Source organism: Pteropus alecto, unplaced genomic scaffold (genome assembly GCF_000325575.1).
Source record: "Pteropus alecto unplaced genomic scaffold, ASM32557v1 scaffold19, whole genome shotgun sequence".
In the NCBI taxonomy this organism is placed as follows: Eukaryota; Metazoa; Chordata; class Mammalia; order Chiroptera; family Pteropodidae; genus Pteropus; species Pteropus alecto.
Window position 1 is genome coordinate 2288813 of NW_006442490.1, and position 16813 is coordinate 2305625.

At 33.9% G+C, this 16813-nt stretch overlaps 1 protein-coding gene across 43 annotated transcripts in view; it reads left to right on the forward strand.

Annotated features, from left to right (window-relative positions):
* The window catches only part of MBNL3 (muscleblind like splicing regulator 3), a 103642-nt gene that overhangs the window by 45742 nt on the left and 41087 nt on the right, over positions 1-16813 (forward strand). For 27 of the 43 annotated variants that reach the window (XM_025039616.1, XM_025039617.1, XM_025039624.1 and 24 more), the window contains one exon: positions 733-1615. The exons of 2 other annotated variants lie outside the window; for them this stretch is intronic. In XM_025039616.1, coding sequence (XP_024895384.1) covers positions 1439-1615 — 177 coding nt within the window. In that variant the 5' untranslated portion in view covers positions 733-1438. Of the gene's footprint in view, positions 1-732; positions 1616-2467; positions 6417-10097; positions 10372-10782; positions 10994-16813 lie in introns of those variants that run through there. 14 more of the 43 variants (XM_025039636.1, XM_025039632.1, XM_025039631.1 and 11 more) reach the window with 8 other exon arrangements.

The window sequence follows — 16813 nt, forward strand, 5'->3', positions numbered from 1 at the left end:
ATATATACTGAAACCTCATGCTGAGTTGTTCCATATCCCTTCATAGAGACCAATAACTAATAAAGCATACACACAAAAAAAATTTAGCATCTTTTCAAAGTATTTCTTTATCTGAAGCATATTTTATATTCCCATCCTCTATCCTACCTCATTTGCAGTGGGTCTCCAGCTAGTTATGTCATAACCATTTTATGTGATTACAACAAATTACATTTCAAATATGCACACAGAGTTACCTCTTAGAGCAACTTACATTTTATTAGCAATTCTTGTTTTCTGCATTTTGAGAGCTGATAATCAAGCCTTCAGTTAGAACCTAATAAAACCAGTTTAAAGACAGGTCTTTGGTAGCCTCTATAAACTGTAGACATGTAGGTGAATCATAAATTCATAAAGGGCTGTCATGTCCGGCTCTGGCGTTTTCTGTGCAATGGACCCCAGAATGAGTTTCTGCCTCAAAACAAATCAAAATGAAGCATTCTTTTTTAAAAAATTGGGTTGCTGCCCAGTCTTGTACTGCAACAGTAAATCTAAATCGTTGTTTCCTTTTACTATGCACAACTCTATGCTGGGAAATGTCCCTTTTATTGACGATGGCTGACTGTACTGTGTTGCATTGTCAGTATGTAGATGCTTCTTGTTTAAAATGAGGTATGGTTACTTTTCCAAATCTAGGGTTTAAATCAGAAGCATTGTATTATATTAACTAATTTTATTTTATTTTTCTTGTAGGTTTCTGAAAAGTATCTTTTCTGAAAACTCTGCTGCTTGGATTTCACTCTAGAGCTGTCTCTTTATAAACCCCTTTCTCTACCACGACCACCCCTCTCCCCCCAAAAGAACCCTGGTGTGCTTGCAGTTCACTCAACAACTCATCCATTTTTTTTTCTTTGATTTTTAATTTTTGATAGTTGATTTCTCTCCTCCTGATTTGCAGCATTTATTTTTTAACAGTTGTACCATCCTTACCAATCTTAATCTTTAAAGCCAAGAAATAGGGAGAAAAACTTTTCTCTTCTTGAACTGAGACCATTCCACAAATTGAAGGGCAGCCAACAGCATATGCTTTTTGCAAGAATAATTGAAAACATCAACTGGAGAGCACAGAATTCTTTTGAAAGTCTACCAGTTATATGAAGTAACTTTGGCAGAAGAACAAAATAAAACACTCAATATCTTAACCTTTACAGTTGCCTTCTTAGGAGTTGGTCTCTAATTTGATTTTTAGTTATTCTGATGCAATTTTTATTTTATGATTGACTTTCTGTTTGATTAAACCTCATTTGACTTAAATGAAAACCTAGGTGCTAACAAAGAAACATTTCACCAAAGCAACCTGTGATCTCTTTACATTTAGCTTGGATTCATTTTTAATTTTTTAACGACAGGAGTAATACAGCCCTAGAGAAGGTGCACTTGATTTTAATTTGCTTTCAATATGACGGCTGTCAATGTTACCGTGGTTCGTGATACCAAGTGGCTGACTTTAGAAGTCTGTAGAGAATTTCAGAGAGGAACCTGCTCTCGAGCTGATGCAGACTGCAAGTTTGCCCATCCACCAAGAGTTTGCCATGTGGAAAATGGTCGTGTGGTGGCGTGTTTTGATTCTTTAAAGGTGAGTCTCATCTAAATGTGCATAATAATTAATTTAAATATGGTGATTTCTGTGTTTTTTGAAATACGACTACTTTGAAATTGGTAAAGTTAATAATAGCATGATAGCGGTAAGTTTTGTTTGTTTTTTAAGACAAGATGTAGACTTTATGTTTGTAGAACTAAGCCAGACTAAAGTTCACCCCATCAAAGCCCACTGATCAAGGTCTCGAGATTGACTTAAAGAAAAAAATTTCAAGAATTTTTGGAGGAATGCAAAATTGCAGACTTGCCATACTTCTTTGTGTACAATTTAGGTTTTGAATACAGTGATCGTAATCCTCATATAACTCAGAGAAGCCCTTTACTGAACTATAGCTTATTATCTATGTCATCAAAATACACTTGGCAGGGAACAGTCAATTTTCAGAGGAAAAATAAAAGCAGACCAAGACAGTACAAGGTGAAAATCTCACTACTGAGAAAGAAAATGATAGTATTTTGAAATTTTTTCGTCAAAGTATATTTTGAATGTTTAACTTAAACATATTGCTACAAAACTAGGTTCACTAGTTTTTTCTTCCTGAACTGCTTATTGAACAATTACATATTTTCGAGTACATTTTATAAGAAAAGTTTTATTGCCAATGTCATCAAATCTGAATAATATGTACTAGAGAATAAACAAAATATTTATTCTGAGACCAAATGAGATATCTAGAATAGAACATGTATGATTGCAGAACAAGGAAATACACTGATTATCATGTTTTATTCATAGTTATCCTTACATTAAGGATAAAGAGGTACAAATTAAAATGTAGAAGTCAAAAAGTAAGATTCCTGGTTTAATTAATCAGATTTGCTAGGATGCATTCAAGATTATTTTTCAATATATGTCTAAATGAATTAAGCTTAATAAGAAACTTCTCAATTTCTTGATATTGGTTTATCCTCATCATGAACAATATTACCTCATTAACAGTTTTATTTAGGACTGCATTGGCTAATATAAATATATCCCTTCATTGATCTTTTCTTTGGAAAACATTTTATCAAGTGATATCCCACTTAAGTAATTACCTTTACTTATTTTTGGTTACTGGTTTTTGTTGCAGGCCATTCCAATTCATGAATAGAAACTTGTTATCATAAAGATAATAGTAATTCCTACTGTTGAAAATGTCTAGATTGCTGTTATTTGACTAAAGGGCTCATTATGTTTTCTTCATCTACAGTTATTTTTGTGTATTATTTAAATCTACTGCTGCAGGACTGGACAGTGCCACGAAGTGGAAAAAACCACTGGATTAGTTGTGGGGGAAAAGATATTTTTCATCCAATCCATATAGAGGAGTTGCCACTGCACTAGGCACTTTACATATGTTGTTTTGAGAGATCTAGGGTACAGTCCAACCCCACTACTGATCTCAGCTACTTAATCTGGTGAAGCTTGAGTTACTTCATCTCTAAAAGATGGGTAATTCTTCTCTACTTAACCTCTACAATTACTGTGGAGATTCCAATAAGATAACATAAATGAAAAACCATGTATCACTATAAAAGTGAAGTAAATGAAAGGTTATTTTCTTACTATTAACTAAGATGTTTTTTAGGAATCTTCAAAACAGTTGTATTTAGTTAGGATTTACTATTTAAAACCACAAGCTCATGCTCCAAATCTATATACCCAAATCTAGTTCCATGAGTGCGTTGTTAGATCAAGCTAAGTATCAGTTTTTATGGCTTACTCTTTGATACAAAGTTCCTTGTAAACTTTGTAAATTCTATCTGTCCAGGCATTTGGTGGAAGGAGTTGTGTGCTCTTCCTAATCATTGATATACTTCAGGTCAATTCCCCTATTAAGGCAATAGAGTGCCATAAAGGAAACATTTCGAGAAAAAGTAATATGGAAAGTGATTGCTAGCAAAATGCATACTGAACTACCACACTAAAGCTTGAAAAAATGTTTCAGAAACTATGTATATAATAGCCAATGAATAGTAAGAATCCACTTGATTATTTAAATATACTAATTACTGCTTTCAGTGTTTTTAAAGTAATTTTTGCATTATGTTAATATCTTGATGACCAATCACACAGATATAGATGATTTACATAAGCATTACATTCTCAAATTTTAATGAAAACCTTAATATTTCAAATATACGATGCCTTTTAAACAATTAATTAATTTGCTATTTAGATAGCACATTCATCACACTTCCATATCTGCACAAAAGCTTTGTAGTTCTCTTCTTTTATATTATTTCTTATTCATGATATACATAAAAGGTATACTAAATTGAAGGTAATTGACCTATGTGGCTTGTACTGCTATCATATCTATAATACACAAATAACATACCTCAATGGTTATTGCAGCAGTCATTACCCTCTCTTGAAACACCTTTGAACTATATCTGTGCATTGTTTCTTCTTTCATAAGTGGTTAAATAACTGAAGCAATCATTTGATGGGTTTTGGGCTGCTGATTTTGTTTGTTTTTTTGTTTTTGTTTTTGTTTTTGTAAGGACTCCATTAGCATGAGGTACTCTACCAGATGATGATGGTTCTTTGCTTTCATAATAGACACAGTAGATATAATGTCCTATATTGACCTCATAATGAGGGAATGTAATGAAAATAAGGAAGGCAAGCTTGACAATTAATTGTGCATCATACCGAAGTGCTATGCCCATCACTCCATGAATGTTGAATGATCAGTGATGAAGTTGCACCATCTTCAGACAGAGCTCTAGACAGTGCAGTGCAGCCCATAGATTTCCAACTATATAAAAGTCTTGGTTGATATGCAGCTGTTTTTGACTCAATTGCCTAGTCTGCTTGACTCAATTTATTTCAAAATTTCTCTCCAAAGTATTGCTTAACCCATTCTGTGCCAATTTCTTTATATTACAGTTTGCCATGGATCTAGGTTGGTATTTTTAATGAGTGTCCCTGGGAGTTAATAAAAGATCATCATTAAAAATACTAACCTAAAATTTTAGTGATTATTATCATAGCCAAGATTATTATCCTAATGTATTCTGCTTCAATGTCATGATGTCTTGAACCTTCCCCTCCATACTTGAAGCAGTGTGATATCAGCCACCTGTTTTCCAGAAAGAATATAAATACTGTCATTATTTCATTATGAGAGATCAACACCTATCACATATGCCCACCCCAGTCTCCACTTTGAGTAGTTTTGTAACAAAAAGTTATTGAGAAAAGCCTTAGCAGCTGGCACAGTCAGAGAACAGTCATATCAACCTGTATATATTCCTTAAATATTTGAACTGGGTGAAGAATGTACATAAAACAGCCGCACACTATCTTCAAACATTGCATATGATCACAAGCATAATATTTTCTCAAGTGAAACCTGTTCTATAGGCATATGAATGTGAATTTATCCTTGTAGGTCAAATTATCATGAGTCACCAGTATATTCTGTATTAGTGTCACTAGTCGTAGCAGTTTTCACTAGTTTAAAATTTGATTATTTTTGACTGAATATTTACCTCATCCCTATTTGCTAAGGGGAATCTTTCCAAGAGCAGAAGACTCCTAGCAACATAATCCCAAGGGTCACCGGATTATGCAAGGTTTAGAACCATTTACGAGCTCCATTAGAGAGGTCTGCCTGCACTATAGAAACACAAAGGCAGTACCTGTTATCCTGAGACTGAAGGAATTCAGTTTGGACATTTCAAAAGAAAAATGAAATTATGATTAATGCTTAAACGAATATATATTGATAGCTCAGCTTCACTTTTTTATTTTGAAATAATTTTAGACTTATACAAAAGTTGCAAAAAATTGTACATGGAGTTCTTGCATACCTTTAACCCAGGTTCCTGTAATATCAATAGTTTATGTACCATATATAGCAAAGTTATCAAAACTAGGAAATTAACTCTAGTACAATATTATTAACTAAACTAGAAGCCTTATTTGAATTTCACCAGTTTCTCTCCTAATGTTCTTTCTCTGCTCCAGAATCCAACCCAGGATCCCATATGGCATTTACTTGTCATGTCTCCTTGGCCTTATTCAATCTGTGACAGTTCCTTGATTTTTCCTTATGTTTCATGACCTTGACATTTTAGATGAGTACTGGTTAGTTATTTTGTAGAATGCCTCTCAATCTGGGTTTATTGAATACTTTATCATGATTTGATTGAGGTCATGCATTGTTTTGGCAAGAAAACCACAAAACTTATGTGCATTGTATCTGAGAGTACGTGATGTTGATGAATCTTATCATTCCTTATGTTAACTGTAATTGCTTGATTAAGATGATGTCTGCTAGGTTTCCTCACTGTAAAGTGATCAGTTTCCTTTTTGTGCAAATTGATAATATATTCTTCCATTATTATTCCCTACAACATGCCATTGATTGTAAGGGCCATCCCAATAACCAAGCTGTCAAAATGTAAACATTTGTTCATCTTAGAAATGATGGGTAATGCACTTTTATAATTATGGTCAACCAAGAAGGGAAGAGAGGAGAAATGGACTAAGAGTATGACAAAGAAAGTAGCAGCAACAGGCTACCAGAAAGAAAGAACACGGAGAATGGGAAGCCGAAGAAGTTTTGTTATGTGAATGTCTCTGTCACATACTCCTGTGAGGTAGGCCCTGCACTGGAGTCAGTGCCCATGGCTACTTCTAATTTATGACCCTCCTGCATCTGGAAACAGATTTTCTGCCTTCGTTTTCATGATAAATAACATTTTCCCTCGATTAAAAGTTATGTGTCTTTATGAAGGGAAAAGAAGATACAAAAGAAGTTTTAGAAATCATATACAAGAAGGTAAGAATAAAAATAAAATGTAACTAAATGTAAATATAATATCATTCCCACTATCCAATACCACCACTAACATTTCTATGTATTTCCTTCCAGTCTTTCTGTCTTTTATATAACTGTTGAATAAACCTTGCTTTATGTCCTGCCTCCTCACAGACCACGCTCCTTCACTCACTCCCCCTTGATGATCCTAGAAAGCCAACATCTCCCTCCATTTATCCTTCCTATTAGCTTCATGTTCTTCCCAGGTTACCAAAAAAAAGTCTATGATTTTAAAAGTCTATGATCTCCCATTCATAGACTTTTAAAAATATACCAGTTATTGCAGATATTTTTATGATCAGAAAATAAAAGTACACCCTTTCTAGAACTGTGATATAGAGAAAAAAAATTTTAATATAATTCTATTACTCAATGAAACTCTTCACATGTTGGTGCATGCCTTTTCAAAATTTCTTTTAATGACAACTATTTTGTTTAAAAAAAATATTAATTCTTTCCATGGATTTATAAAGGATTTTCATACTTGCAAAGGAATAATATTTTAGAAATATACTTAATTTAAAATATATCATTTAAATAATATGCAGCCATCAGAAATTATGTTTATGAGTAGTAGTATGAGTTTATGAGTTTATGTTTATGTAGTAGTAGTAATAATAATTATTATTTATCATCATCGTCATCATCATCATCATCATCATCTATACCTCCTATTGACTGCTTACTATATTCCAGAAACTTTAAACATGCTTCCTTCCTTACATCAAGTCTGTGTAGGCTTTACCATTGGATGAGCCACGTTTTGTCAGCTATGTTGTTTTAGATAAGTACCCAAACTCCTTGTCCCTAAGTTTCCTCACCTGAGAAAACAAAGATCATACTAACACCTACCTCTGGAGTACTTACTGAGCATTCAGATGAGATGATTCAAGTAAGGTGCTCATCATAAGCACTCAACAAATGTCTATTTTCACCAAATAAATTTCAGGTCTATTTTCACCAAATAAACACGAAAATTAAAATTAAATCATGACAGGTCTAGAAGAAAGTATAGGTGAACACTTTTATAATCCTGGGTGAGGAAGACCTTCTAAGTATGGCAGACTCAATAAAGGCAAAGGATTATTAGAACCGACCACACAATAAAAATCATTTCTGAATGGTAGAAAACACCACAAAGTTAGAAGACAAGCAATAATTTGGGGCAAAATTGACATATATGACACATAAAAATATTATTTATTATATAATGAGTTTATGAATAAAAAATGCAAACACTAAACACTATTTTCTTAGAAAAATAGGCAAAGGATATAAACAGCAGAGCAAGACAGTCTGATGTGACCAATTTATCCATGGGGACATTTTGATTAGCCCTGTTGACACAACTGCTTTGATGCAGCCACTGTGTTTCAGCTGTGCCTGTCACATTGCACTCCCCTACAACCTCCAGTTCAGAGGACTTGCACTTTCTACTTTAGTGCTTTCTGCATTATTTACGTTTTCTTTTATAAATGTGTAATTTCTAATAAGAAAGAGAAAAAACAAGAAAGCAAGAAAGCAAGAAAGCAAGAAGCAAGAAAGCAAGAAAGCAAGCAAGCAAGCAAGAAAGAAAGAAAGAAAGAAAGAAAGAAAGAAAGAAAGAAAGAAAGAAAGAAAGAAAGAAAGAAAAAGAAAGAAAGAAAGAAAGAGAGAAAAAGAGAGAGAGAAAGAAGAAAAACCTTGTTAAACAGGGCTAGCCTATAAAGGGAAATCAAAATCATCTATATCTATATCTCATTCATTCATTCATTCATTTATTCATTAGTTGGATAGGTACCAACTGAATACCTGTTGTGTGCCAAGCATTGTGCTAGGCATGGGATGTAGCAGTGAATTAGAAACAGTCCCTGCTCCCATAGAGCAGACATCTAGTTGGGGGAGGAACAGGCAAAAAGGAAGTAAATGTTCAGGTTATGACATATTAACAGATGTGAATAAAATTTAGGCAGGGAAAGGACAAAAGAATGGCAGAGGCTGCTGTTTCAGACAAAATGGTCAGGAAAGCCTCTCTAAATGAGGTGATATTTGAGGAGAGGCATAAATGAGGTGAGAGAGTGGGCTATTTAGGATTTCTGAGAATATTCCAGGCAAAAAGAACAATAACAACAAAGACCCTGAGGCGGGAGTAAGCCTGGTATGTTTGAGAAACATCAAGGTCACTGGAGCAGAGGGATGAAGAGGAGAGCTGTAGTAGATGAACTCAGAGAGGTCATGGGTAGTGGGAAATCAGGGCACGGGAGATTAAGTCTGTGTATATTGTGGTAAAGACTCAGAGGGGCAGGCACGTCCTGTGTGGCTTCAGATAAGGAAAGACTTTGGAAGATAGTGCTGGGCTTCTCTGGACTCTGGATATGTATCTTTTACCTGCTGTTTTTTCTCTATATCTTTTGCTTTAATAAATCTTAGCCATCAGTATAATCTCTTGAGTCTTGTGAGTCCTCTGGCAAATAACCAACAAAGCTTTTCTATACATTATTCTTCTTTATACATTATTTAGTTGATTATTTTTTTAAAAACTTTATTTTTTTTCCTTTTTATGAAGTTGTTTCTTTTTCTTTTTTTTCTTAAATTTAGTTTTTGAATGGATAATTTATTTTAATTATTTTTTTTAAAAACAACTGGTTCTCAATTGATTAATAGATAAACCAAATGTAGTTTTGTACAATGGAATATTACTGTTATAAAAAGGAGTAAAGTAGAAATATTGGCTACAGCATGAATGAACCTTGAAAACATTATGCTAAGTGAAAACAAGCCAGCTCAGAAAGACTACATATTGTGCAATTACATCTATGTTAAATATCCAGAGTCAGCAACTACATAGAGACATAAAACAGATTAGTGTTTGACAGGGGCCTTGTATGAGAGGAGAGAATGGATGAGGGAACACTGGAAAGTAACACTAATTAGTGTGAGTTTTCTTTTTCGGGTGACGATAATGTTCTGGAAGTAGTGGTAAATATACTAAAAACCACTGAGTGTACACTTTAAAGGGTGAACATTATGGTATATGAATAATATCTCAATAAAAAATAAATATAAAAGTAACCTTTATAGTAAGGTTTACCTATTATCCTTTTTTCTCCAGTTAACCCATTGACTTCTCAACCAATATATTTAGTTTTTCTCTCTCATAAATACTTTGTATATATACATGCAAATATGTACATTCCTAATATCCCCCTTTTACACAAATAGTAGCATACTGTTCTTCTTCTTGCATTTTTTAGTTAAAAATATTAAAAGTAAAAGGCTAGGAAAAGATATACCATGCTGACATTAATCAAAAGGAACCTGGAGGTGCTATATTTATATTAAAGATAAACAGAATTGAACACAAATACTGGGCTCTAGTTAGTAACTCTGTTACTCACAGGCATATGTAAGTACTTAATGGAGATACTAGGGTTAAACAAATAAGTGAATAGATAATAGATAAAGATAGCCAGGTTTCTCACAGAGAAAATAATTAAAGATAAGGAAAAAGGGAAGGCTAGAATGAATTCTGTGACATGGATTTAAATGAAGACATCAGTATGAGCTCATCTTTAATGTAATATGTATACAGATATACAGGTACAGAAATAGACATAGATGTGTGTGTATTCATGGGTTAGTATAGATGCTTATATTTTCTAGGTCTGCCTTTGGAGGACCTAGAGCAAGGACACCCCAATAATAATAAACACAGCTAGTTCCCAGATCCTGGTTTCCAATACCATTCTTCAATAAAGGAACCAGACTCTTGAAGTATTGGCTCATTCTGGATCAGGACAGGGCAAATACAAGATGAACTTGTTATGCCTTCTACCACAAAATAAGGAAGTGCTCAAGAAAATTTGGAGCATGACAAGAGGACACAGGAGCCAATCTGAAGGAGCTCCCACTGGCCACTATGTAAGAACCATGAAAGGTAAGGAAAAACTGAGAAACTGTCACATATTGGAGGAGACTAAGGAGGCATGACAAGTAAAAGCCATGTGGGATCCTGGAACAGAGAAAGATATTAGGGGGAAAATTGGTGAAATTCAAATAAGGTCTCTAGTTTAGTTAATAATATTGTACTAGAGTTAATTTCCTTGTTTTGATAACTGTGCTATGTATGGTATGTAAGTTGTTGACATTCCAGGAATTTGAGTGAAAGGTATGCAGGAACTCTCTGTACTGTTTTTGCAATCTTGTAAGTCTAAAATTATTTCAAAATAAAATATTTTTAAAAGTTAGCTCTTTTAGTCTTACACATGCGTCTCTGTCTTTTAATGCTCAGAAATACAGTGGGGTATTGTTTTCATTTTTCTTTCTTCTTTTTTTTTTAAATTATGAGTGTGATAAGGAGAAAACTCTGAAATTCATGCAATGGCTGATCCTGCAACTGACCACATCTAGATGGATGAATCAGATAATTAAATAGTCAAGAAAGCATTCATATCCATAATAGCACTTCACAAGCCTAGCAAATCAAGAATTTTGGCTGTAAAAAGAAGATCATTCAGTTCAAGTTGTTACCATTTACAGATGAAGAAACTGGAGAGCTGGTGAGGAAGAGTCACTTGCCTAAGGTCACTTAAGCAGTTATCAAAAGAGCCTGAGGATCAATGTTCTAGTCATTTCAGTGTTTTTTGTTTTTTTCCCCCTGTGGAGGAGGAAATGGAGTCAACATCAACTGGGCTGTTGTTTCACTAATCCAAGGCAACAGACTTTTATCACATTCAAACTGTCCCATATTACATAGGGATGCACTGCCTGTGAAGTTTTGTGGTTCTCCTTTACTTTTTGTACTTCAAAAGGGTTTCCTTTTCTTGTTCTTGATCCCTCCCTCATTTATTGTTTCATTATATTGTAGTTAGATTAACACTTTAAAGTTCATATTTAGTTATTTGGACTATTAATTTTGAGAAGGGAGAAGAGAGTGTGCTCTTTATTTTTTAGACAAAGTTATCTAATTTAGTGATACTAAGCTTTGTTTAATTGCTGAGAGTCAGGAGACTGAGCTATCTCTACTCCCTTGTCCATCCTTCTTCCCAAACCCTGCTTTGCTGAGTTAACCAGCCAAAATTGGAGATTATAACTGGCTGTGGATCATGTACATTTTCACTGCATGAAACTCTTTGGTGTCTGGCTCTGTTATATATTCATTAATACAATGCCCTGTCCAGCTAGGGGGATACCTGCCATAGGTCAGCTGAAAATATTACAATAACACTTCAGCCTCTTACGGGTCAAATATTGTTCTGTAAAACAACTTGGAATCTAACCCAGCTCATTTAAAATGTTTTATGGGAGCATAGCTCAAGATCATTTCTCTCTCCCCCTCAAAGCCAGTGCTGCAACTAGACACCTAGTGAGAAAGGACTCGTGATATGGCCAGAGATATTTTCCTCAACCACTATTAATATTTACCCTTTGTCACAGGAATCCCATTTAGTTATGAGAGGTCTGAAAATCTGAAGTTTGAAAATTGTGTACTATTTGTCAGCTCTTCTGTTTCGAAGAAACTTTACATGTTAGGGAAATATATACCTGATCCTATTTGATCATTAAATAATTATCTTCATGTTGCATATGAGTCATTACAAATAGTATATTTTTCTCTATTTTAAGTTTTTGTGAAATCAGGATGCAAGGTACTTCTCTGCATCTGGAAATAGTAATTATTTCTTCTAGAAACATAACTTTATTCATAGAGTATCGTTTACTTACTGTTCTTTTTGCCCTTACAGATTAACTTTTAGATCCATTAGATCTAGCAATTTTGGCCACATGAATTTAAATGTATGCTTTTTGCTTGTAGCATCTCTTAAGTTACCCTGTTTTCCTGTACCTCAGTCTGCTTCTTAATTGTTGACCTATAGGGTTATATATTCCAGAGGAATCTTAGTTGTCTATTGTTTCCTCATCATCTCTAAATAATCTTTCCATTTTCTTCTGTATTTCCTCCACTATGTAATCAGTCTTTGGTTTTTTAAATTTATGTTTTTGTTTGTTTGTTTGTTGCTGCTATCCAATCCAGATTTGCAATACTGCTTGGGTTTTCAGTGTGTGTGCATGTGTGAGTGTGAGTATGTGTGTGTGAGTGTGTGTGTGTGTGTGTGTGTGTTTGTGTGTGTGTGTGCGCGCGCGCACGTGCACCTTCAGTTCTCACCGCAGGGTCAAGTTTTACTATTAGATGTAATTATATGTTTAATCATGCTTTTCTCTGTGTTTCTTGATATTGTTTACCTAAAAGTTGGTAAACTATTTCATTTATTCTTCAATCTTTTATTTTCTAAATAATCTCCACTATTTGGAATTACATGTTTAACTCTCTAGAGTTAAATTATTTTTTCAATGTCTTCTTCATGATAAGTTTGTATAATATTGCTTAGTGTCATGTCTAATCAGTTATTCAGTGAAGTAGATATGTCTATAGGATGCATCAATTTTGGCCATATGCATTTAAATATATGCTTTAAATGGGATTTTTTTCTATCACAAGTGGGCATCTAATTTTTTCTGTTGACACTCAATTTTTTATTTATCCACTGGAAATTGGTAGAAAAGAAATTAGCCTTTTGTTCTTATCTATGTTCTTGTGGGCAGACACTGGATAGCGAAGGCAATTTCTACACTGTGAAAACTAGCCATTAGTTTAAAAATATAGAGTCCACAGTGATATAACTGTTAAATATGTCTTAAATATGACAAATTCCCTAATCTAAGACATAACTATGTACCAGTCATGATTTACTACGTAACTATATAGCAGTAAAGTTTTAATTTCTGTCTTTAGCATGCAAAAATTCAAACAGAAAACCTTTTTCCTCTGTAACTGTAAACTTTTCACCCATCTTTTATATGTCTATGTACATTGAGTATGCAGCATTGTAATATGAATGATCTCTTACTCAGTTCCACATACTTTTTGGAAACTGCATGTGTTAAGGTGACATTGTTTTAAGACTATATTGTCAAATTGCCTTAAAATTTTCGATCATCCTATTTGTGGAAGACAATAACACTGAAGTAACAATTTGAGACTGTTTAATATCTTAGGGAGCTTTGTGTTCTTGTTTTAAACATTTGATAAGCAGTTGTTTTTCTGTCGTTAATGTTTATAGTAATCACATGTTCCATTAAATGAACTTAAATATTTTACAGCTTTTGTAAAAACATAATCTCTAGAGTTTTTGCAATTTCTTTGTTATTCGCTTTTCCTATTAGCCAGGAAAGCATTCTATATAGAAAGAAATTCATTCTTAACTTCCAAACAAATAAAAAATTTAAACTTTGCCTGTCTAATTTTATTTTGCTAGTACCCCACTAGAGGATTTACTTTTTTTCCAGCTTGATATATAACATCGTGTATGTTTAAGGTATATAACATGATGATTTGATATAAATATATAAGGTTAGTTAACACCTCTATCACCTCATGTAATTAGCTTTTCTAATTTTTTTGTGATGAGAATATTTAAGATCTACTGTTTTAGCAAATTTGAAGTATACGATACAGAATCGTTCAGTATAATCACCATGCTATGCATTAGATATCCAGAATTTGTTTGTTTTATAACTGGAGGTTTGGACGCTTTGACTAATATCTCCCTTACCCATCCCCTGGTAACCTCCATTCTACTCATTGTTTCTATGAGATCAGCTATTTTAGATTCATCATGTAAGTGAAATTATACAGTATTTATCTTTCTGTGTCTGGCCTGTTTAACTTTTTCACTTATTTCACTTATTTTCACTTAATGCCCTCAAGATCCATCCATGTTGTCACAAAGGGCAGAATTTCCTTCTTTCTTGTAGCTGAATAGTATTCCATTGTAGATATTTTGAACTATGGTCTTATTTTTCAAAGAAGCCTTAGAAGTAGTCTCGATAAATGCTTCTTTATTGGGTGAACTACAGATGTAACCGTGAAAATATTTGAAACAAAGCAAGTGGCATAAACAGAAAATACTGCCTTGTAATAACAGCTCTAACAAGGGCTCCCTATGTGGCCTTGAGCAAGGCATGGTAATCGTACTACCTCTGTTTCTCTTCATACAAGAGCAAGCAGCAGAGGTCAATTTGTAGGAATATCGGTTGTGGTTTACTACAAAAATTTTATAAATGTCAGGGGTCATTTATTGCTGAAAGTCCTGTTAAATCCATTAAAAGTTCTGTATGCATTCAATTCCCCAAAGAAATGATTCATTCAACAAACATTTATTGAAACCCATTACTTGTTAGGCACAGTGTGCACAATAGATTATGAAAGATGTGGTCTCCGCCTGACCTCTTAATATGAAGCTGTTTGTGTTATTTGCCATAAGCCAGGTACAAACTAACTGCTAAAAGAGTCCAAGGGGAGAGGCAGAGGCTGGGATTATATCCAGCTGTGTTGATAAAGATGCCGTCATGTTAGAGGTTCTGTTTGAGGTATTCTTTGAAAAAGGGATAGAAAGATATTCCAGGCAGATGGGATAACCTTAACAAATACAGATGGAGAAAACTGTGATGTATGTTTGGGAAGTTGAATGTTAAGTCAAACTGGCTGAAGCATAAAGCTTATGTTGGCAGAGGAGTAGCCTCAAGAGTTAGTGAGGAGTTTAAACTTTATTTTGTAGCTCTGAGGAATCTGACAATTTTTAAGTAATGACATCATCAGCCTATGCGAGATGAATTGGTAGAACAAAAAAGACTGGTAAGAGGGAAACCTCTTAGAAAGCTGTTCAAGTATTGAAGGTATGAAATAATAAGACTTTAAATTAATTGGTGGCAGTGTGAAGGGAAAGCCAGTGATGTAGTTGGGCTCCTAAGAGAGGGTTGACATTCTATTTTAGCCTACAGATATTGTGCTCACTTTAATATCCGATCTCATTGAATTTTAAGTGAAGGTCTGCATACTTGTTTTGGTTTCACATTAGATGCTGTCTTGTTTACCACTGTAATTTTTGTGCTTAGCACATTAGCACGTATTAGGAATCTAAAAATTATTTGTTGAATGAAACATGAACTTGTTGAATCACTTTGAGAGAAGAAGAGTAAACATGGGCTCCCTTAGAAGGTGTCCCGTCATCTCTCTATTTGCATCTATACTTCCACCCCCAGTTCAGTTTTTACTTCAATGTGAATGAAAATTGTATACACACATGTGCCAACTTTCCTCATTCAACTACATTTTAACATAGATATGATGATCTACAGATTGCTAATTTTCGTGAATTTAATTCTGTCCCTTAGCATTATAGAAATGTTCTTTGTCCAGAAGCCATTGGTCGGTCTCCAAATGTTGCATTTTGTGCGCTTTTATCCTATATATTGAGTTTTAAAACTTTGCTCAGTGGCTATTGTTAAATATTATTTTAAAGTAATTAGTGTGATAATTTAGTAATATTCAAGCATTACTTTTGCCTTCAAATGTTTAAAATTGAATTTTATAGCAGATAGCTAGCTTGCAAATCAGGATATTCTTGGAAGCATCATTAGTGCTAATAATGTCATTCTGAGTCAAGTATACAGTCATAATCTTCAGAAAAGGGTTTTGTGTAAAAGGTGACTGCCTAGTCCAATAAAAAATATATATTTGAAGTTTAATTAATAACTATTGCTATGAATACACAGGGATATTTACAGTCCAAAGAATTCGATCATAAAAAAGCAAAGAAAAATTCTCAGAGAGAGAGCCCATGCATTGACATTTTAAAATAAACTTAACTAGAGCCCTTAATAACTAGAACTTAGTCCAAACAATGTGCTTTTAAAAAAAAAATGAGAAAATAAGCAACGGAAACGCAATTTCAAGATTTTTTTTTTAATCTCTAGGCTTATTAGCTATATCTTAGAATTTGTACAGTCAGCTCAATATCTTATACATTTTTCATCTTCATCTCCATTTCTGCATAGTGATTTCCGTTTTTCAGAACAGATAACCCTGAGGCCTTGGGTGCAATCTTCAGTGATCAAGATATGATTCAAGTTTGGGCAACTGACTCCACTTTCAGAGACAGGAAAAGTACCTGGAACATTTTAGAAAATGTTTCAATAAAGAAAGAAACTTCAAATGATTTTAATGACTTAGCAGCATTCAGCTGATGAAATTAATAGTTTCCCAAATTTTCAAGGCCTCACTCAGGTAGCACATGACATTTACTCCATCTTTGAAGTATTCGAGATAAAATCTATTTAATCATATTTCACTTGTTTGTCTCCCAAATTTTTTATTCTCCCACTAGGGAAACATAAGAAAAAATGACATTACTTTTGAGTCAGAGATTGTAGAGGAAAAGGGAAGGAAGGGAGGGAGGGAGGAAAGAAAGAATGGAAGAAGGGAAAGAAGGAAGGAAGGAAGGAAGGAAGGAAGGAAGGAAGGAAGGAAGGAAGGAAGG